This window comes from Emys orbicularis, chromosome 10, assembly GCF_028017835.1.
Source record: "Emys orbicularis isolate rEmyOrb1 chromosome 10, rEmyOrb1.hap1, whole genome shotgun sequence".
In the NCBI taxonomy this organism is placed as follows: domain Eukaryota; kingdom Metazoa; phylum Chordata; order Testudines; family Emydidae; genus Emys; species Emys orbicularis.
Window position 1 is genome coordinate 90,044,367 of NC_088692.1, and position 21,828 is coordinate 90,066,194.

General features: G+C 60.0%; 1 protein-coding gene across 1 annotated transcript in view; it reads right to left on the reverse strand.

Moving 5' to 3' along the window:
- Nucleotides 1-1,149: 1,149 nt before the first annotated feature.
- ANPEP (alanyl aminopeptidase, membrane) overlaps nucleotides 1,150-21,828 on the reverse strand; it is a 28,937-nt gene continuing 8,258 nt past the window's right edge. The window contains exons 4-21 of the mRNA XM_065412053.1: nucleotides 21,513-21,649; nucleotides 21,302-21,428; nucleotides 12,695-12,849; nucleotides 12,123-12,236; nucleotides 11,479-11,622; nucleotides 11,315-11,380; nucleotides 8,862-8,927; nucleotides 7,902-8,074; nucleotides 7,370-7,449; nucleotides 6,430-6,566; nucleotides 6,179-6,234; nucleotides 4,856-5,003; nucleotides 4,433-4,524; nucleotides 3,696-3,806; nucleotides 2,842-3,009; nucleotides 2,514-2,654; nucleotides 2,041-2,122; nucleotides 1,150-1,302 (exon numbers count right to left, since the gene is read on the reverse strand). Of these exons, the coding sequence (XP_065268125.1) occupies nucleotides 1,150-1,302; nucleotides 2,041-2,122; nucleotides 2,514-2,654; nucleotides 2,842-3,009; nucleotides 3,696-3,806; nucleotides 4,433-4,524; nucleotides 4,856-5,003; nucleotides 6,179-6,234; nucleotides 6,430-6,566; nucleotides 7,370-7,449; nucleotides 7,902-8,074; nucleotides 8,862-8,927; nucleotides 11,315-11,380; nucleotides 11,479-11,622; nucleotides 12,123-12,236; nucleotides 12,695-12,849; nucleotides 21,302-21,428; nucleotides 21,513-21,649 (2,150 nt within the window). The remainder of the gene's footprint in view (nucleotides 1,303-2,040; nucleotides 2,123-2,513; nucleotides 2,655-2,841; nucleotides 3,010-3,695; nucleotides 3,807-4,432; nucleotides 4,525-4,855; nucleotides 5,004-6,178; nucleotides 6,235-6,429; nucleotides 6,567-7,369; nucleotides 7,450-7,901; nucleotides 8,075-8,861; nucleotides 8,928-11,314; nucleotides 11,381-11,478; nucleotides 11,623-12,122; nucleotides 12,237-12,694; nucleotides 12,850-21,301; nucleotides 21,429-21,512; nucleotides 21,650-21,828) is intronic.

A 21,828-nucleotide genomic window follows, 5' to 3' on the forward strand; every position in this document is an offset into this window, starting at 1 on the left:
GGCCAGGAGCCCTGTCACTGGGGGAGATTCACAACCAGGCTGGCCTGAGCTCTGGATGTGCCAGCGGGCACCATGGAGGGAAGGGATGGACTGGAGGGAGGGAATTCTCCTCTAGCTTCTGTGATGGGGCCTGTGCCCCCTGCCCCCAGGGCCCACTGCTCCTGTGCCTTAGCGGGGCTGGTCCGTCCCCCCCGTACTGGCACCCGCTCTGCGCCAGCCTGCCTGACTCCCACTGCCGGCCCTCCCGACCCTGTCTGGGAGCAGAGCTGAGACCGGCACGACCCCTGGGGATCGCTGACACGTACCGTCAGACAGCCGCCACCAGGCCTTCGTCACCACTTCGCCCCGGCTCCTAACAGCCTCAGCGGGCTGGGCAGAGCTCGCCTGAGGCAGGGGCTGGCCCCTCCGCCTGACACCCCGGCTGTGGGGAGTGGCTCGTTTCCTGTTCTCCCAGCATTTCCACTCCCTGGTCCCCCCGAGCCCACCCTGTTCTCCCAGCATGTCCACTCCCTGGTCCCCGGAGCCACCCTGCCTCCTGCTCACATCCTGCCCCCCCGTTCTCCCCCACCACTGACCATGCCGGTGGCAAAGGGAACGGCCCGGACACTTGCCCAAGCTGAGCGTGGGAGCGAGCTGTGGGAGTGCTGGAGGCGCTGGGCCGAGCCCCAGCCCCATGGCTTTACCATTTAACATTAAGCCTTTATTTACAATGTCTGGGTCTGAGAAGGACTATACAGCAGACATGTCCTGGCCCGCGGCGGGGCTGGGGGGCTCCCCAGTCAGCAGCCCCGCTGCCCTCACCCTCCTGTTTGCCCATGACCACCCCACGGGCACCTGGGCTTCCCTGGGACAGTCACTGAAACAAGGGCTGTGGCGAAGCCCTGTCAATGGGGCCAGTGTGCAAAGCATTGTGGGAGCACGGCCAGGCTGAGCCCCAGGCAGTGCAGAGTATTCTGGGAGTGTAGGCAGAATGTGTGCGGGGGGGGCGGGGGTGGGGGGCTCTCTGGGGCGGGGACATGGGCCCAGTGACAGGAGAGTTCAGGAGGCTGCATGCCCAGGGTGTGGGACTCAGGAACCTGGGCACAGCCCCCCCCCGAGCAGCGGGAGGAGGCAGACGTGGGAGGGGTTGGCGTTACTGAGTTCACCCTCTCAGCTGCTTGCCGTCTCAAACCACGTCAGCACCGTCTCCTTGTTCTCTGCCACCCATTTGATATTAGCTTTGGTCTTCTCCAGCGCCTGCTCCAGCGCCCGCGTGCCCGAGCCAAAGCCCACGTCGGCGTTGTCTGCCTTGAACTGCTCCAGCTGCCGAGAGAGAGCGGGCCCGAGAGTGAGTGAGGGCGGCAGCAGGACAGCGCCTGTGCACTGCGGTGCCCTCATGCGGCCCTGGCACCATCCGGGCACCCCAAACCTGGGGAGGGCGCCGAGCAGCCCCAGACACCTGCAGGCCCAGAGGGATGGACCAAGGAGGAGCAGGAAAGCAGCTGTCTGTGCACTGCTTGGCCACGCAGGGAGGGAGGCCAGGATGTGAACCCCAAGGGACAGGCATGCAGCCCATGGGGCTGGGCCTCGGGGTGCTTAGGTAACACGCGAGGTTTCCTGCAGCACCAATTCCTCGGCTGCGGCCCCACAAATGGGGCAGGGGGTATGTGTGTCTGGAGGTAGCGGGGCGCTGCCATCCCTGGGGCTGGCATCACAGCTGGACCTCTCCCTAGTCCTGCCCTGGCTCGCCCCCAAGTGACGGGGGCTTGACGGACTCGCCCGTCCGGCAGGGAGGCAGGATCCCTCTGCTGCAGGGTGGCTGGGCAAGGGCGACAGAGCTGCACTAACGGACTGGGGCTGTGAAGCGCCGACGACCCCACGCAAAATGGTGCCAGCCCCAGCACTCGGGCGGCTCACAGCCCACCTGGGCCAAGCCCTGGGGAGAGGCTGCGGGGAGCGACGGCCAGGCCCTGGGGGAGGGCTAGAGCAGACCAGACAGGGCTCTCCCTTCCCGAGAGGCCCCGCCACCCCGCGCACGGATAGGCCTGGGACGGGCCTCACCTGCTGCAGCTCGAACTCAGAGGCAAACCGCTGCGTCACCACCTGGATCAGGCCCGAGAAGGAGAAGGAGCCCCCGCCGTACCTGTGGAGGGGAGGGGTGGAGTGAGCAGGCGGGCATGGGGGAGGTGCCTTCCTCCCAAAGGGGCAGCATCCCAGAAAGAGCTACCAGGGCTCAGCAGAGGGGCTGCCCCGGGCATGGAGCGAGAGGAGAGAGCTTCAGGGCATAGGAGCAGGGAGCACCCCCTGCTCTTCGCCAGGGAGCCACAGGAGCCCGGGATGGCACGAAGGGCACATAACGTGCGGGGAGAGAGACTGAGAGCGCCCCCCCCATTCCCCAACCCCTCTTGCTCCTCCCCCTCCCCCAGGCTTCCCATTGCTCCCCCCATTCCCCATCCCCCATAGCTCCTCCACTCCCCCTTGCTCCCCCGCATTCCCCAGCCCCCTCCCACGGGCTGCCCCTCCGTGGCACTCACTGGCTGAAAAGGGTCTTCCAGTTGCCCCGGATGAAGTCCCAGGCCAGGCTCTGCCCCACCACGTTACTGGCGATGCTGTTGATGGTGGATGTGGCGTCCTGCTTCCGGATTTTGCTGGGATCCAGGCAGTACTCCAGATACCTGGGGAGGGGGCAGGCAGGGCTGGTACGCGGCACCCGTGGCAGGCGCAGGGCCACCTACCGCTGCAGGCAGCCCCAGACCCTTCTCCTTCCCCATGCCCATGGCAGCCTGGATCCTCCCCATCCCTACGCCGATGGGCTCCACGGCCCCCATTCCCCGAAGGCGGCTGTGTGCCCCCCCCCCCCACCTTTTCAAGATCCAAGGCTCCTTGCTGCAGGCCAGGGCCGAGCGGAGCTTGTCGGCTTCGGCCACCACCGTGGCGTTTTTAAACATCTGCCAGAGGAAGTCCCAGTCCGCCTCGCTGCCCGTCTCTATGGCGCTGCAGTAGATGGAGGAGCGCAGGTTCGGGGGGATCCTGGTGGGGGGAAACATGCCTGTCACGGGGGCCGTGCTGGGGAAACGCGCTCGGCACTCAGGCACCGGGCCCCACTCAGCAGAGCCCTGGCGCAGCAGACCATGGGGAGAGGCTCCCACGGAGGAGTGCTGGGGGGCACCCCACACCCGGAGAGAGCGGGCCCATGCGTAGGGCTAGCATCTCACTAGGGGCCCAGGCAGCGCCAGGGAGCTGGGTATTTACCAGCTGGAAATAGGCAAATTCTGCCTGCACTCCCCCTTGGGCCTGCCCCAGCCCCCCATCCCAGGGGGGCGCCACAACCCGGTCCAGCCCAGCCCCCCAACCCAGGGGGGAACCAAGGCCCGGTCCAGCCCTGCCTCCCAACCCAGGGGGGCGCCATGGCCCGGTCCAGCCCAGCCCCCCATCCCAGGGGGGCGCCATGACCCGGTCCAGCCCAGCCCCCCAACCAGGGGGGCGCCACAGCCCGGTCCAGCCCAGCCCCCCATCCCAGGGGGGCGCCACGACCCGGTCCAGCCCAGCCCCCCAGCCCGGGGGGAACCAAGGCCCGGTCCAGCCCTGCCCCCATCCCAGGGGGTGCCATGGCCCGGTCCAGCCCAGCCCCCCAGCCCAGAGCAGCGCCATGGCCCAGCCCGGCCCATCCCCCCATCCACCTCCCCCCTGCCCAGAGGCCACGGGGAAGGGCTCACGGGTTGTTGCTGGGGTTTTGCTTCCACTGGTTGAAGAAGGCGGCCGCCAGCTGCGTGCACTCACTGACGCCTTGGGAACAGGCCGTGCTGATGGCGTTGATCTCGTTGTACCTGAGTGGGGAGAGGAGCCGTGTCAGCGGCTGGACCCGGCGAAGGGGCCCTAGGAGCCAGGCCCGGCGGGCAGGGAGACCAGGCCCATCACCAGCCAGGCCCAGGAGGCGTCTCTCCCGCTGCCCCATCTGCCAGGCGCAACACGGGCTGGGTGGGGGTCACCTCGCTCTGAGGCTGCGAGCAGTGGGCACTACCGGGGACAGTGCTGCCTGGGTGCACCCTGGGCAGTTCCCACCGGGCACCGCGTGGCAGCTGCTTCTGCCTCCTGCCCAGCTCAGCCATCCCGCCAGTGGGGAAGGGAACGCCCGGCCTCTCGGGGTCCGCTGGGGCAGAGGAAGAGTGAGAGGAGAGGCAGGGTCTGGAGGGTGCCTGGGACTGGGCACAGAGTGGCATATGCCCGTAACACAGGGCCACCCAACCGGCCCCAGTGTGCCCGCACTCTGGGAGCCATGCCCAGCGCCCCCCTTGGCTGAGGGGTGGGGCAGGAAAGGGGGGACCCAGAGCCCTCCCCTTGGAAAAGAGGCAGCAGCAGTCACGGGAGGAGCCAGTTCTGCAGGCCCCAGGGGCGCCGGGTGCGCAGGGCCTGCCCTGTGGCTGGCCGGAGGACGTGCCGCGCTGGGACTCACTGCTCCATCAAGCCATCCGGGAGCCTGGTCCAGTTGGAGGTGATGTTTCCAAAGTACTGGAACAAGGGGGTCACCTGCTTCCGGATGTATTTCTGGGGGAGGACGGGCAGGGTGAGCGCCGCTTGCCAGAAGGATCAGGAGCTCTGAGCCTTCCCCCCGTCACGCCGCGATCACCCAGCGCGCCTACGGCTCCTGCCACCTCCTTTCCCCCACCCCATGCCCTTCCCCGGGCAGCTCCGACCCTCTGGGGCCCGCCTCTCCGGCTCGCTGGGGCAATTTGCAGAGCCCACCCTATGCCCTGCGTTTGTGCCAGGCCCACGGCTGAACTGACCCCGCACAGGCGGGGACGGCAGAGCGGCCATCCGAGTGCCATCCAGCCATGGTGCCTGCAATCCACCTGGCCTGGGGCAGGCGGGGGCTCACCTGCATGGGGCCGTACACCTCGCTGCGGTCAAACATCAGGCGGAAGTAGCCCAGGTTGTCGAGGGCGGCGCTCCAGGGCAGGTACTCCCGCTCCTTGCCCAGGTAGGTGGTAGTATTCAGAGCCAGCGTGATGTTGATGTGTTTAGCCCTAAACAGCCAATTGCAAAGCTCACGTCCTCCCGCCACGCCACCAGACGTGCCCTCTGCGCCCTCCCTGCCTGGCAATGGCCCCGCCTCCTCCCATCCCCCCCGGCAATGGACCCCTCCATCCTCACCTGGCCACCCCCTCCCATCCCCCCACCAGCAATGGACCCCCCCCATCCTCACCTGGCCGCCCCCTCCCATCCCCACCCGGCAATGAAACCCCTCCCCACCCCCTCCCATCCCCCCACCTGGCAATGGACCCAACCCCCTCCTATCCTCCCTGCCTGGCAATGGACCCCTCCCCACCCCTCCCATCCCCCCACCTGGCAATAGACCCCCCCCCCTCCTATCCCCCCCCCTCCGGCAATGGACCCCGCCCCCTCCCATCGCCCCGGCAATGGACCCCCCCATCCCCGCCTGGCCACCCCCTCCTATCCCCCCCCAGCAATGGACCCCACCCCCTTCTATCCCCCCTGCCTGGCAATGGACCCCGCCCGCCCCCTCCCACCCCACCCCCGGCAATGGACCCCTCCGCATCCCCTGTTGCTAATACCCCACAGACTGAGCCCTGCCTGCCAGTCAGCAGAGTGGCCAGTTCATCCCGAAGACCCTCCGCGGGGCCTGCTCTGTTACCCCCCCCCCACCTTCCCCCTGGATGTTTGCTGCCCCACCCACAGGGGCCAGCCTGGCCGGGCGATGGGGACGTGCAGCCCAGCTCCCCACAGAAGCCCCCAGCTGGACTCTCCTCGCACCCCCTGGCACCAGGGTGCCAGGCAGGACAGAGCCCGGCGCAGGCTGGCTGTGTACCTGGGGTAGGCGCAGAGCCGGGCCCGCAACGCCTCAGGCATTCAGCAGCCCAGTCGCCTGCCCGTGGGCCTGCTGGGATCTCAGCGCCCAGCTCTGCCGGCCCCTCAGCCCCTGCTGCGGCACCTGCTCCTGCACCGTCCAGCGCTGAGCTGCCAGCGAGACGCAGCGGGAGATTCCTAGCTGCCCAGCCCAGAGAGGGGGAACCGGAAGGTGTGGGGGCCTCCCTCTCGCTGCCTGAGGGGCGTGTGCGGGGACAGACGTCTCCCCGGCCTGCCAGCCTTGCTCAGGCGCCGTGGGGAGAGGACTCCGCCGTGGGGTTGGGGGAGGAGGCCAGAGGCTGGTTGTCACCCCGTGGCGGCCCGAGTGACTCACCTGGCCAGGTTAAAGGCATCGTCAATGATCTGGGCTCGGTTTATCACCGGGATGGCCTGGAAAAGAGCAAAGACGATTACGTGGGGGGCAGGAGCAGACCGTGGGGGGGAGAAGAGCCATGGAATGGGCGACTCGGCTTGGGCTGCCCCTGGGTCCCTGGCCCAGCTTGGGGCCCGGCCGCCCCACAGCAGGGGCCTGGTCCCCTGGGCTGAGAGTGCTGGTGCGGGGGCAGAGGCTGGGCTTTCGGGTACCTCGTGACTGGTGCCCATCTCGGTCAGCAGCTTGTTCCAGTTGTCCTGGTCGTAGTTCACCCGGAAATACCCCGTCACGTTGATGTTGAGCAGGAGCCAGTTGGAGGCACCAGTCACCACAAACGATGAGTTGGTGGCTGAGAAAGGAAAAGGAAGCACATTAGTGGGGCCCCTCCCTTCAAGTCTACAGCAGAGAGTCCCTGAGCCTAGAACCCCCCACTGAGCCCCTCCGGGGGCCTCCCCCTAGAACCCCCCCCCGCCAAGCCCCTCTGGGGGCCTCCCCCTAGAACCCCCCACCGAGCCCCTCTGGGGGCATCCCCCTAACCCCCCCCACCGACCCCCTCTGAGGCCCACCCCCTAGAACCCTCCCACAGATCCCCTCCGGGGGCCACCCCTTAGAACCTCCCCACTGAGCCCTTCTGGGGGCCTCCCTCTAGAACTCCCCGGAGCCCCTCCGGGGGCCACCCCCTAGAACCTCCCCTGCCAAGCCCCTCCTGGGAGCCACCCCTTAGAACCTCCCCCCACTGATCCCCTTCAGGTGCCATCCCCTGAAGCCCCCACTGAGCCCCTCCGGGGGCCTCCCCCTAAAACTCCCCCTGCCAAGCCCCTCCTGGGAGCCACCCCCTAGAACCCCCCACCGAGCCCCTCTGGGGGCATCCCCCTAACCCCCCCACCGACCCCCTCCGAGGCCCACCCCCTAGAACCCCCCACCGAGCCCCTCTGGGGGCTGCTCCCCTACAAAGACTCTCCCCCTGCTGACCTGCCTGGGCTGAAGAGGGGGATGTGACACCACCAGTAACCGCACTGAAATCTCCCCGGGGCACTGACCATGGCACTGGCATGGCAAACCTGGCAACTGCTAGTCTGTCGCCCGCTAGCAGCATATCCTGCTCCTGCAGCAGCACCGGTGCCTGAGACACGGCCAGGGACCAGCACGTACCTGAGGTCTCGGTGAGCCAGTACATCTGTTCTGCCCCATCCTGCTGCTTCATCCAAGTGACAGGGACTATCCAGGTGTAGCTGCAGACGGACAGACAGACACTGGGGTCTTCTCTTGCCCTTCCTTACTCTGCTGGTTCTGCCCCTGGCAGAGTCCCAGCCCCCCAGTGCGAGGGATTCCCACCCCCGGCGATCGGTGCGGGCTCACCCGTATCACACCCTCACCCCTCAAAGGGGCGACGCCCCATGGGGAGGGCCCTGCAAAGAGCACAGAGGAACGGGGCTGGCCTCGGGCCTCGGGGCTCTCGGAGGCAGAAGGCCCATGGGGCTCCAGGGGACCCAGCACCACAAGGTCTCTACCTGGGGGTGCCGCAGTGCAGCCCTGGCCACGATCCCGCAGAGGCCCCCTCCAAGAGGCACTGCCGTGGGGCTCTGTGGTGGCAGGGGAGGGGCTCACGCCCCACTGCGCTTAGGACAGCCGGCCTCTCCAGCGTGGGACCTCGGGGGGCAGAAAGGGCCACTTGATCACTCACTTGAACGCCGAGGGCCGCTCGACAGTGGATTCGGTGTCCAGTAAGAAGTGTCTCTGGCTAATGGAGCCAACTTTCGTGTTCACAGTCACCATGGGGAAGCCCATCTGCAGTGTCCAGCGATCCATGATGCCTTTGATGGTGGTGGGGAGCTGAATTTTGTCTTCATCCACCACCTGTGCAGGGGGCGGTAAGGGGCTATTGGCTGCTGTTCTCTGCAGATCGGCTCCCGCAGAGGCTAGGCCAGGGAGTCCCGGCTCCGTCCCCACTCCCTGCCCTTCTACAGGGCACCTTTGGGGGCAGAGAGAAGTGCCCAGAGCTGGGTGTTTGGGAGGTTGGGTCGAACCCCCACAGCTGCTTCACGTGCTGTGACATGGACGCTCCCCCCCCCCCCCCGCCTGTCTAGAGCTCTGGCAGAGTCACCGGCGGCGTCACGCCAGCCTCCCACAGCGACGAGGACGCCGTTCACCAGCTCTTGAAAGAACAGTATCTTACGGTCGTCCCGGCTGGGCTCAGCAGGGTTCCCAGGCGCTGCTCACATGAGCCGGACGCAAGGGCTGGCAGGATCGGGCGCTCTCTGGGGCAGGGGCCATGCCATCCTCCGTGTTCGTGCAGCACGGACAAGGCAAGACAAGCGCTCATCAGGCCCCTGCCAGGGAACGGCACCGATTCCTCTCCTGTGCCCAGCGGAGCCGTGCGCCGAGCCCGCCCATGTGCCTGCTGGGCCCAGGCACGCAGCCAGCACTGTGCCCTGTGTGGGAGCATGTCGTGCAAATGGAGCCTATGTGCCAAAGGGGCAGAGGGACGGTGGCTGCGGGACCTGAATTTCAGTTTCATCACGGCTGGGTGGGCCCCAGCCCCTCTGTCCCTGACAGTAACAGGCTTCTTACACTAAGTGCCATGCAACAGAAACCCAGCCCAGCCCTGGTCATGCTCCTCCAGCCGGTGGGAGGAGCTTCGTACCTTTTGCAAATGAGTCCACAGATCGTCGTAGACCGTGTTTCCGTAGCTGAAGGCGTGGAGGTAGGACTGTGAAAACACAGGGAAAGGGAAGAAGGAACTCAAATGCGAAATTGCAGAATTACTAACTGTCATCTGTAACCTAACATTTAAATCAGCTTCTGTACCAAATAACTGGAGAATAGCTAATGTGACGCCAATTTTTAAAAAGGGCTCCAGAGGTGATCCCGGCAATTATAGGCAGTGAGCCAGACTTCAGTATCAGGCAAACCGGTTGAAACTATTAGTAAAGAACAAGATTGTCAGACACAGACATGAACATAATTTGTTGGAGAAGAGTCAACATGTTTTTTGTAAAGGGAAATCATACCTCACCAATCTACTAGAATTCTTTGAGGGGGATCAACGAGCATGTGGACAAGGGGGATCCAGTGGATATAGTGTACTTAGACTTTCAGAAAGCCCTTGACAAGGTCCCTCACCAAAAGCTCTTAAGCAAAGTAAGCTGTCATGGGATAAGAGGGAAGGCGCTCTCATGGACTGGTAACTGGTTAATAGATAGGAAACAAAGGGTAGAAATAAATGGTCAGTTTTCAGAATGGAGAGAGGTAAATAGTGGTGTCCCCCAGGGGTCTGTACTGGGCCCAGTCCTATTCAACATATCCATAAATGATCTGGAAAAAGGGGTAAATAGTGAGGTGGCAAAATTTGCAGATGATACAAAACTACTCAAGATAGTTAAGTCCCAGGCAGACTGTGAAGAGCTACCAAAGGATCTCACAAAACTGGGTGACTGGGCAACAAAATGGCAGATGAAATTCAATGTTGATAAATACAAAGTAATGCACATTGGAAAGCATAATCCCAACTATACATATAAAATGATGGGGTCATAATTAGCTGTTACCACTCAAGAAAGAGATCTTGGAGTCATTGTGGATAGTTCTCTGAAAACATCCACTCAATGTGCAGCAGCAGTCAAAAAAGCGAACAGAAGGTTGGGAATCATTAGGAAAGGGATAGATAATAAGACAGAAAATATCATATTGCCTCTATATAAATCCATGGTACGCCCACACCTTGAATACTGTGTGCAGATGCGGTCGCCCCATCTCAAAAAAGATATATTGGAATTGGAAAAGGTACAGAAAAGGGCAACAAAAATGATTAGAGGTGTGGAACGGCTGCCGTATGACGAGAGATTAATAAGACTGGGACTTTTCAGCTTGGAAAAGAGATGACTGAGGGGGGATATGATAGAGGTCTATAAAATCATGACTGGTGTGTAGAAAGTAAATAAGGACGTGTTATTTACTCCTCGTAACACAAGAACTAGGGGCCACCAAATGAAATTAATAGGCAGCAGGTTTAAAACAAACAAAAAGAAGTATTTCTTCACACAACGCACAGTCAACCTGTGGAACTCCTTGCCAGAGGATGTTGTGAAGGCCAAGACTATAACAGGGTTCAAAAAAGAACTAGATAAATTCATGGAGGATAGGTCCATCAATGGCTATTAGCCAGGATGGGCAGGGATGGTGTCCCTAGCCTCTGTTTGCCAGAAGCTGGGAATGGGCGACAGGGGATGGATCACTTGGTGATTACCTGTTCTGTTCATTCCCTCTGGGGCACCTGGCATTGGCCACTGTCGGTAGACAGGATACTGGGCTACATGGACCTTTGGTCTGACCCAGTCTGGCTGTTCTGATGTTCTTATTCGCTCGGGATGAGATGGGGATCCCAGAGCCAGGTCTCAGCAGAGGAGCCGCCTCCCCAAGAGTACATCCTGCTCCCCCGCTGCCAGGCGAAGGCAGAGGCATTGCACTGAGCAAAGCCCCAGACTTTCTGGGCACGGCTCTCAAAGGCAGAGGCCAATGCTCCCAGCAGCAGAGCCCTCCTTGCTGCTCGCCCACACTCTTCCCCTGCAGGGTGTTTGGGTGGGCGTGGGCACCGCAGGGCCATGCCTCCGGGCGCTGCACTGAGACCATGGGAGCGACTGTGCAGGCTGGGCCCTTCCCCAGGCACGGCCACCATGGGCATGACGGCTGCCATGCTGGCCAACGCTCCATTGGACCAGGGACCTCCAAGCCAAAGCTTGACTGAACTGCCAGTCTTTGTAGCCAGGGGCTGCCCCGGCCCTGCAGCCTGTGCACTAGCACAGAGCGGGCATGTAACTCACGCTGAGCAGGGCGTTGCATGTGCGAAGTGGGCACTCCCCCAGCACCATCCATTGCCCTCAGGCACTACCCACTCCTCTGCCCCTCCAGCACTGCCTCCTGCAGACTGGCCGCGGGTCTGGTGAGCGCTGCCAGAGTGTGGGGAGGCTTGGCAGGTTCCCCCTAAGGCAGAGCGCCCTCCCAAGGGAGCCCAGGCCGACGCTGGCCTCGGAGCAGGGGCCATGCAGGACGCGTCCGGCCGAGCCCTCTGCTCGGCACGCAGCCCCGCCAGGGCCTCACCTGCAGCCCCTTCTTGAAGCTGTCCTCCGTGAGGAACTCCGAGAGCATCCGCAGCACCGACGCCCCCTGCAGGGAGATCAGAGAGAGGCGCTGAGCGAGGGTCCGAGCAGCTTCCCAGGAGGGGCTGCTCCCAACCCCAGGCAGTCCCCGGGGGGGTCCCTCACCTTGCTGTAGGCGATGGAGTCGAAGACCTCGCTGATCTGCGCCGGTGTGTTGATCTCGCTCTCCAGGAAGGAAAGCGGGTGCGAGGAGGCCAGCGCGTCGACCTTCATCACACGGTACATCTCACTCTGCACTATCAGGTCTTTCTGCAAAGGCACAAAGTTACAGCCTGCCCGGGGCGGTGCCGGCGCTCAGCACCCAGCCACCGACCGGCCCTCCGTGGGCGTGTGGGGACTGCCACCAGCCCGGACACGGTGCCGTCTCTTCCCTTCCCGCCCCCAGCCTAGAGCTCCGCGTTCTCACCCACCTGCAGGATGGGGGCTGCTTCCTCCCCACCCAGCAGCACCAGGAGCTGGGGGTGGGTCCTGCCCCGGCAAGCAGCGCTCGCTCACTGCTGCCGGCAGCTCCACACTGCCCCTCCGGAGGGACGACAGAGACCCCCTGGCCTCCAGCCCCCGGTCCCAGCGCCAGGAAAGGCTGCAGCCAACCGGAGAGCAGGGCCCCCTCCCCAGGAGCACGCAACTCCTTCCTGCAAGGCCGCAGGTGACCCTGCTTGGGCCGAAGCCTGCCACCGGGGCGAGCCAGTTCCCACGCGCCTCCTGCCGCTGCAGCCCGCTGGGTAGCGCCCCCTGCTGGGGCTACTCACGATGTGCCAGGAAGGCTCAGCTGAGTCCGCGCCCAGGTACTCCACGTAGGAGGCAAAGCCCTCGTTCAGCCACAGGTCGTTCCACCAGCGCAGGGTCACCAGGTTCCCGAACCACTGCGGAGAGAGTGAGACGGGGAGGGTCAGCCAGGGAGCCCCGGGACAGAGCCCCCCCGACACACAGAGCCAGGGAGCCCCCACGCCCAGGGAGCCCCGGGACAGAGCCCCCCTGACACACAAAGCCAGGGAACCCCCCCACCCAGGGAGCCCCATGACAGGGCCCCGCCCCTCCACACACAGCCAGGGAGCCCCGATCCTAGGGAACCCCAAGCTACAGCCCCCCCAACACACAAAGCTAGGGAGCCCCCACGCCCAGGGAGCCTCAGGACAGAACCCCCCCGACACACAGCCAGGGAAACCCCAAGCCCAGGGAGCCCCGGAACAGAGTCATCCCCCCCCCAACACACACAGCCAGGGAGCCCCGATCCCAGGGAACCCCGGACTAGTGTCAGCCCTTCAGTCTCTCTACACCCAGCTGAGGGCAGAAGGGAGGCAGAGGGGGATATATTGGGTACCTGGTGGGCAAGCTCATGAGCGATCACCGTCACCACCCTCTCCTTGTTGCCAATGGAGGAGAAGAGAGGGTCGTAGAGCAGCGAGTTCTCCCGGTACGTCACCAGTCCCCAGTTCTCCATGGCACCTGCGTTGAAGTCTGGAAGGGCAACCTGGTCTGGGAGAGGGACAGGCCTCGTTAGCAGGGTTGCACCCCCACCCGCGGGAGAGCATGAAAACCCCCACCTCCGTGGGACAGCCCAGAACCCCCCGCCCCCATGGGACAGCCCAGAACCCCCCGACCCCATGGGAGAGCACGGAACCCCCCGACCCCATGGGAGAGCACAGAACCCCCCACCCCCATGGGAGAGCACGGAACCCCCTGACCCCCATGGGAGAGCACGGTACCCCACCCGCCTCCATGGGACAGCACGGAACCCCCCCCAACTCCCATGGGAGACCACAGGCCCCCCTGTGGTGCTGGCCCACCGGGGCCAGTTCATGCCAAGGTCCCCATGCCTCACTGAACATGGACAAATAACATAGCTGGGATCGGTCTGGCTCAGCCGGGCATTAGTACGGTTACAACAGGTAGGAGAGTGAGAAGGATGTGCTCAGTGTTCAGTGAATGCTGGTGAGTGGCTGCAGCTCACTCCGAGCAGCTGGCTCCCGTGTTGTCAGGGAATAGCTGAGCGGGTGCATTGTGAGCCCCTGTGACTGTGTAGATCACCAGACAGGAGAGACTAAGCAGTGGGAAGGGCTGACTCCCAATAGCAGGTGTCGCATCCTGCCCAGCAGGGACGAGCCGTTGACACCAGGACTGTTGTGGAACGATAAAGAGGACAACAGCCGTGTGTTGTTCTGCCCTCCCCCCGCCCCCTGTGAAGACGAGTCATGCAAGTGGATTCCTCCCATTAGCGGACTGCCCAGTCCAGGGCACGTGGCAGGAGGGGTTAAAAAACCATAACAAGAAGGAACTGGATCTCTGTGCTGCTTGGACTCTGGGGGCAAGGTTTCTAGCCATAAGCAAGGGAGCCCCAGCTACTTAGCCAGGGTTAGCCCTAAAGGACAAATACAGCTTGTGGATTATAGAAGCTTCTATTACTTTTTGAATTTAAGATTGTGACTCATTGGTGTATCTATGTTTACTTGCTTTAACCTTGAAAATAACTCTCCGGTTTCTTTTTCCTATTAATATGTCGGTATGGAGTTTATTATCGAATTGGCTACAAGTGCTGTCTTTGGTGTGAGATCTGAGGTGCAACTGCCCTGGGGTAAGTGACTGGTCCTTTGGGACTGGGAGTAGCCTGAACATTGCTGGGATCCTTGGCGTAAGGCTCACCTGGGTGGTGAGGCAGATCGGAGCACCCATGGGAACTGTCCGTGGCTCCATGTTCAGGCTGTCACAGTTCCGGAGGAGTTTACACTAGATAAGTGGCTGGTGCAAGCTAGGCAGAGAACTCCCCGCCTGTCTGGGGTTTGTGCCCTGCTTCCTACCAGCCTGCCCTGAGGTTGGTACCCACGCTCTTGAGTCCCTGCAGACAGCTTGACAGGATTCACATACCAGAGGTCGATTAAGCTCATAGATTAGAACCCCAGTGCTGTTAAAATTTAAACTCAACAGTGAGCGTTGTAAAGGTTAAAGAACTGACACCATGAGTGAGCCACAGGTTCTGCTGGCTTGTGAGAAAAGCCCCTGGCCAGCCAAGTCTGCAGAGGGGCATGTCCGATCCAAAGAAAGCCCCAGTTCCAGAGCTGAGAGCTTTGCTCCTGAGCCGGTGCCCAGGGGAGGAGAAGACCCACATGCCACAGAGGAACCTCAGCTTGGAACTGGCCCGATTGCAGCACCTGGGAGCCCAGGGAGACAGCAACCCCCAGAGACTGCTGGCGGAACTGCGGATCAGAGACCAAGCAGCCCAGGCAGCGGAGGAGAAAGCCACCAAAGACACATGGAACAAACAGCAGCAGTTAACGCAAATGAAGAAGCTGAGCAGACGGCGCACAGGAGGCTGATAGAAGCTTGTCCTCATCCAGGGAGTGCCCTCGCCAGGACACAAGGGAGGGGGAGCAAGCCTGCCCAACTGATACCCAGACAGATGCATAAAAGGGTTCCTGTCGGCCTTGGGAGACTATGTGGGATGCGCAATATCCCAGCAGAGAAGCAGCCGCCTCTCCTCTGAACCAGAGGAACAGGGGAAGCCAGACAAGTCTTTCATGAGATGGAGGAGGGTGAGGTACGTGTACCAGGAATGTAAAGCGAACGTATTGAAAAGGTGTAAGATTTCCCCTGAGCCCCATCGATTGAAGTGGAGAAACCTCAGAGTGTTTGACAATGTCACTCGTGTGGAATATGCAGATAACATGTGTAATTTTATGATAAAATGGACAATGAGGGAGGGGCTGAAGGTGATTATGGAAAATCTTTGATCGGATGGCCCCGGGGCAATTGTTTAGGGTAGTTACAGACGAGGTAAAGAATCACAGAATCGTAGAATATCAGGGTTGGAAGGGACCTCAGGAGGTATCTAGTCCAACCCCCTGCTCAAAGCAGGACCAATCTCAGCTAAATCATCCCAGCCAGGACTTTGTCAAGCCTGACCTTAAAAACCTCTAAGGAAGGAGATTCCACCACCTCCCTAGGGAACCCATTTCAGTGCTTCACCACCCTCCTAGTGAAAAAGTTTTTCCTAATATCCAACCTAAACCTCCCCCACTGCAACCTGAGACCATTGCTCATTGTTCTGTCATCTGGTACCACTGAGAACAGTCTAGATCCATCCTCTTTGGAACCCCCTTTCAGGTAGTTGAAAGCAGCTATCAAATCCCCCCACATTCTTCTCTTCTGCAGACTAAACAATCCCAGTTCCCTCAGCCTCTCCTCATAAGTCATGTGCTCCAGCCCCCTAATCATTTTTGTTGCCCTCCGCTGGACTCTTTCCAATTTTTCCACATCTTCCTTGTAGTGCAGGGCCCAAAACTGGACACAATACTTCAGAAGAGGCCTCACCAATGTCGAATAGAGGGGAATGATCACGTCGCTCGATCTGCTGGCAATGCCCCTACTTATACAGCCCAAAATGCCGTTAGCCTTCTTGGCAACAAGGGCACACTGTCGACTCATATCCAGCTTCTCATCACTGTAACCCCTAGGTCCTTTTCTGCAGAACTGCTGCCTAGCCACTCGGTCCCTAGTCTGTAGGAGTGCATGGGATTCTTCCGTCCTAAGTGCAGGACTCTGCACTTGTCCTTGTTGAACCTCATCAGATTTCTTTTGGCCCAGTCCTCTATTTTGTCTAGGTCCCTCTGTATCCTATCCCTACCCTCCAGCGTATCTACCACTCTTCCCAGTTTAGGGTCATCTGCAAAGGTGATCATCTGGGACCAAAACCAGCCACGGTTTTAGAGGCTGCAGAAATAGTGGATGAATATGTTGAATCAAGGGCCCATGGGGGGAGGGGGGGAAATCCCAGGGGAAGGGAAATCCCCATCTCCCAGTTTAAGAGGGGACTGGAAATAAACCTAACCCCAACTTTGATAAAACCCCAAGGCAGCCCAGGGTTTAGAGCGCAGAGCAAAGGGGAAGGCAGGCAGGCAGGCTGACATCCCTGTGGGCCTCCCGGCCATCTAAAACCAACCAGCCCAAAACAAGTAACCCCCTGATCCACGCCCCACCTGCCGCAGTGAACACCACTCCCAGTGCCCCAGCGGTGAGCCACAGGGAATCCTGGTGAACTGTATTAGGACTGAGCCTGGGGAGGGTGGTGCAGCATTTATTAAAATGCCAGGGTGAATGGCCTACGCTGCCCAGGCTGGAGGGACCCCGTGTCCCAGGTCACTTTGGTCAAGGAAAGCTGAGCAAGGGAGGAAGACAGGCCTCCTGGTAAAAATGTACGTGAACCAGCTTTGTCTGAGTCCCCCGGAACTGCACCTCTGGCCAAGCTCCACCTGCAGTGCGAGGGCTGTAAGGGAGATCGTGTGGTGGGCATTCGGATCTGCTCCCCGCTGAGGCTTGACGAGGTCAGGAGCCTCTAGCCACGCCCAGGCAGACTAATATTGTGACTCACGCCAGGAAGAGCACGGCTCTGCCTCGCCTGGCTTGTCTGTGGACAGCAGGGAGGGCTGCGGGTGGGAGGACGCCCTCAGCCCTTTGTCAGCGGGGAGTATGGGGTGTGGCAGAAGGTGCCCCGCCCACTGGGGAGGTATCGCTTGAAAACTCCCCATTTCCTGGTCAAATACGGGAAGATGCCACTGTCTGCTGTTACTACACAGCACACCTTACCCAGAGCGGCCGTGCCACTGCAGCCACTCCGCTGGGACAAAATACGCCCACCCCCAACGAGGGCCGGTAGCGCCGTTGATGGGAGCGCGGCTTCCACCCACCCAGCGCTGTCCGCACCGGCGCTTTTCCTCAGTAAAACTTTTGTCGTTCATGGGGGTGTTTTTAAGCGACAAAAGTTTAACGATTAAAGTGCAGTGTAGACACGGCCTAACACATGTTCCAAGGCTGGGGAGGAGCCAGACCAGTTCCTCAGAGACAAAGGGCCAGCTGTAAACAAGGCCAGCTGTAAACAAGGCCAATGAGACGCCTCAGCCAGCTGTAAACAAGGCCAATGGGCCCTTACCTGCTACCTGGCCATTCCTTGGCAGGAAAGGGGGCAGGGGCGAAAAACCTACATCTTAGCAAAGATACAGCCTGGGGTTCCCATCCACACAGCCTGCCTGTTGCTCGTTCCCGGCTGGAAATGCTTCGCAGAGGGGGGAAAGGACTATAAAAAACAGGGGCAGACAACACAGTGTACCCCCCCCCCCCCCCCCCGCTCTCTCTCTGCCCAATGAGTCACTGCACCGGAAGGGACAAAGGAAGCCGCCATTTCGCTGGGGAAGGGCTCCTGGCCTAAGAAGTTTGGCCAGCAAGACTGTTGAGAGCACGTGGTGAGAAAACCTTGGCGTTGAATTTCCCCTAGTTTGCTGAGTTAGTCCTTAGCTGCGCTTTATCTTCAGTTTTCTTGTAACTAGTTCTGACTTATATGGTTCATTACTTGTATTCACTTAAAATCGCCCTCTCTGTAGATAATAAACTGGTTTTATTGTTTGAACTGATCCAGTGTGTTTGAACTGAAGTGTTTGGCAAACTGCATTTGGGATAACAGGATTTGTAGGTTTGCCAATTTGGGTTGGACGGATTCCTGGAAATTTCATCACATGACCTAATCTTGAATTAAAGATTCGTCTTTAATTCCTGGAAGCTCCAGAACAAGTCTGGGGTTTTGCAGCCTGAGGATTTGTGCATTGTCCTTTCTATTAATAAAACGACAGACTTTGTATAGCTTGTACTTTCCAGGAGAGGGGTGGGCAGTCCAGCACACACATCTCTGGGGGGAAATCCAGGGTCACCCTGCGGTACAAACCCGGCTGGTAAGAGCCAAGGGGTGGCTGGCTGCAGCAGGCACACAATCCATGTGGGGAGTGACTTGCATGCTGGAGGCTGTTTGTGAGAGGCCCAGGTTTGGAGGCTAGAGCAGCAAAGCGGTAGACAGGGCACCCCAGCTTAGAGAGCAGGGGCAGCACAGCCTGGGTATGGCACAGAGGGGTTTGGAGACACCATTGCTTTGCTCTGAACTTCAGGGAGACCCCAAAGGCCATTATGGGGGCTCAACAGGCTGCTCCTTCCCTGGCCAAGGAGAGGAATGCGGCTCACAGTCACACCCCAGCCAGCGAAGGAAAGGGTCACTTTTTCCTAGGAGGTGGTTATTGTCCAGGGAGGCTCCCACAAGGGAAAAGAGGAGCCCTGGGGAGGTTTGCAAACAGGTATCTGTACCTATAAGCACAGGGCAGAGGTGCTTCAGGTGGGTCACGACTGTCCCTTTGCCGAACACTCAGGAGTGCAGAGAGCCTGTGAGAGGCCCGGACAGAATTGCTATTGGCCTCACATGTGTGAGACTGTAAAAAATGCCTGTAAGAGTCGTGTCTTACGTCAGACGCGTCAGAGGTTAAAGGGACCCTGCGCGGCACCTTTGCAGCCATTGCCCATCATTAAGGAGGTGTTGCCAGAGTGTCTGCAGACATTGTGGGACCCCTACCCAGCCCTTCCAGGAATGGGAAGACACATCTACTGGTTGTGGTGGATTCTGCCACCAGGCACCCGGAAGCCACAGCTTCATCTATCGCAGAAGCTGAAACCGTGGCTACTGCCCTAATCCCCATTTTAGCAGAGTAGGTTTTCCCAGGGAAATCTTGTCACGCCATGGTGCAAATTTCATGTCTGTAGTTTTCAGAAAGTGATGGGAGCTGTGTGGAGTGAGACACATAAAGGCTGCCCCTCCTCCCCCCATCATCCAGAGACAGATGGGCTGGTAGAAAGATTCAGTGGGACATTGATGTCTATGCTGAGGATGTGTGTTACCCAGTAGGAGAATGACTGGGATGTGTTGCTCCCTTATTTGTTATTCACATACAGGAGTGCACCCCAGGAATCTACAGGGCTTGCCCTCTTTGATCTTCTTTATGGGAGACAAATGAGGGAACCCCTAGATTTGATTCAAGGCTCTTATGGCCAGCCCTACGAACCAAGCAGCAGGGCCAATCTTTGATCAGTCTGGCCAGCTATCACCGGAGGTTTGCAAAGGGGATTTGTGGCCCCCATAACAGACTTTACCAAAAAGGGGCAGCCAGCCTGGCTGCTGTGGACCAGGCAGGGCCGGCTCCAGGCACCAGCCTGGCAAGCAGGTGCTTGGGGCGGCCGCTCCGGAGAGGGGCACGTCCAGCTATTTGCGGGCAATTTGGCAGACGGTCCCTCACTCCCGCTCGGAGCGAAGGACCTCCCGCCGAATTGCCGCCGCAGATCGTGATCGCGATCACGGCTTTTTTTTTTTTTTTTTTTTGGCTGCTTGTGGCGGCCAAAACCCTGGAGCCGGCCCTGGGACCAGGCCTGGGAGAAAGGCTTAAAGGACATAAAAGAGGCTTTGACTAAAGAGCCAGTTTTGCCAGCCCTGATTTCAATTGTGCCCTGACGTCGAACACTGAGCTAGGCACATGCTAATGCAGGCTGGGGCCGGGGACAAGGGGCCCCCATCATCTTCCTGGGTAAATAACTGACCCCATTGAACAGGACTGTGCTGGCAGTGAGAGGAAATCCTGGGCCATTGTTTGGCTATTCAACAACTTAAGCCTTATCTGTTGAAGAGAAGATTTAAGCCTGGTTTTAACAGGCCGCACCTGCTACTATGGGTGCAGCGGGCCAAAGGGACCGATTCCAGACGGTGACGCTGGAGTCTAGCTCTTCAGGAGTAGGAGCTGGAAATAATCCCGATGCCTTGTAAAGAAAAGGGGGACCCTGAGGCTTATTCGGGAGTGCCAGAGACACCCCTTCCGACCCCAGCTGGGCACTGGGAGAGTGATGCTGGCAGCCACGGTGCCCAGGTCTCAGCTGCACGCTGACAGGTACAAGCTGGGATCCGTCTGGCTCAGCTGGGGGGTTGTAAAACAGGCATTAGAACGATGAGAATGTGTTTAGTGTTTAGACGTTCTGGAATGCTTGTGAGCGGCTGCAGCACCGATTGCACTGACAACCTCTGCCCCATACTGCATGGGGCTATCTGAGCGTTTGCATCCTGAGCTCCTGGGACTGGACAAATGACCAGTCAGGAGAGAGACGTTAACTAGAGCAAAGGGCTGACTCCCCCCAGCAGGCGTCACATCCGCCACAGCAGGGACGGGCCATTGACACCAGACCGAGGAGAGTGGAACATTAAAGAGGACAAAAGACTGTTGGTTACTGTCCCTCTTAGCCCCCCATGAAAACGAGTCATGCAAGTGGATTCCTCCCGTCAGCTGAGTTCACAGCTCAGAGCCCGAGAGAGAAGGGGAATAAAAACCCCCAACAAGAAGGAACTGGATCTCTGTGCTGCTTGGACTCTGGGGGGCAAGGTTTATAAGGCATAAGCAAGGGATCCCCAGCTGCTTAGCCAGGGTTAGCCCTAAAGCACATCTCGAGCTTACTGATTATAGAAGCTTCTATTACCTTTTGAAACTTAAGATTGTAACTCATTGGTGTATCTATGTTTACTTGCTTTAACCTTGAAAATAACTCTCTGGTTTCTTTTTCTAATATGTCGGTATGGAGTTTATTATCGAATTGGCTACAAGTGCTGTCTTTGGTGTGAGATCTGAGGTGCAACTGCCCTGGGGTAAGTGACTGGTCCTTTGGGACTGGGAGTAGCCTGAACATTGCTGGGATCCTTGGTGTAAGGGCCCATCTACCACACAGGCAGGCTCACCTGGGTGGTGAGGCGGATCGGAGCACCCAAGGGGACTGTCCGTGGCTCCATGTTCAGGCTGTCACAGTGCCGGCGGGGTTTACACTCGATAACTGGCTGGTGCAATCTAGGTACAGAACTCCCCGCCCATCTGGGGTTTGTGCCCTGCTTCCTACCAGACTGCCCTGAGGTTGGTACCCACGCTCTTGAGTCCCTGCAGGCAACTTGACACCTTCCCATTCCCACGGGAGAGCACAGAACCCCTCATCCCCACGAGAGAGCTGGGAACCCCCCATCCCCACAGGAGAGCACAGAACCCCCCGCTCCCACCACAGGACAGCCCAGCAGAACACGGCTTTTTGCCCTGGCACTCACCAGACTTGGGCAGTGGGTATGACGTGTTGTAATGGTTTTCGAAGAACTTGAGGATGGGCCCGGTCACGTTGAGTGCATAGTCCCCTTGCCCGGCTGCGATGGCCTTTGGCCGGCCCCAGATCCGGATCTGCAAGAGGAGATTCAAGGCTCAGTCAAGGCTCCCCTACCCCACAGCCGAGCCAGACCGCCCCCGCCCCGTCCTGCTCCCTACCAGCACGTTGTCCTGCATGGCCTGCACTGCCTCGAACTGGCTGACGATGAAGGCCAGCAGGTATGTGGACATCTTGGGGGTGGTCTGGAATTCAGTGATGTTCCAGCTGGTGCCATCGATGGTCTGCTGCACGGAGCCTGAAAGAAGAGCCACAGCTCCATCATCAAGGCTCACGCTCCTCCATCCCCACCCCAGAGCAGGACGCAGTGCTCTCCTGGGAGCCCCTTCCTCCCCATAGCAGGCATGTAGCTCACTCCCCGGCAGCCAGGCTCCTTCCAGCCCCCAAAGCAGGGCTGCAGTCCCCTGGCATGGCTGG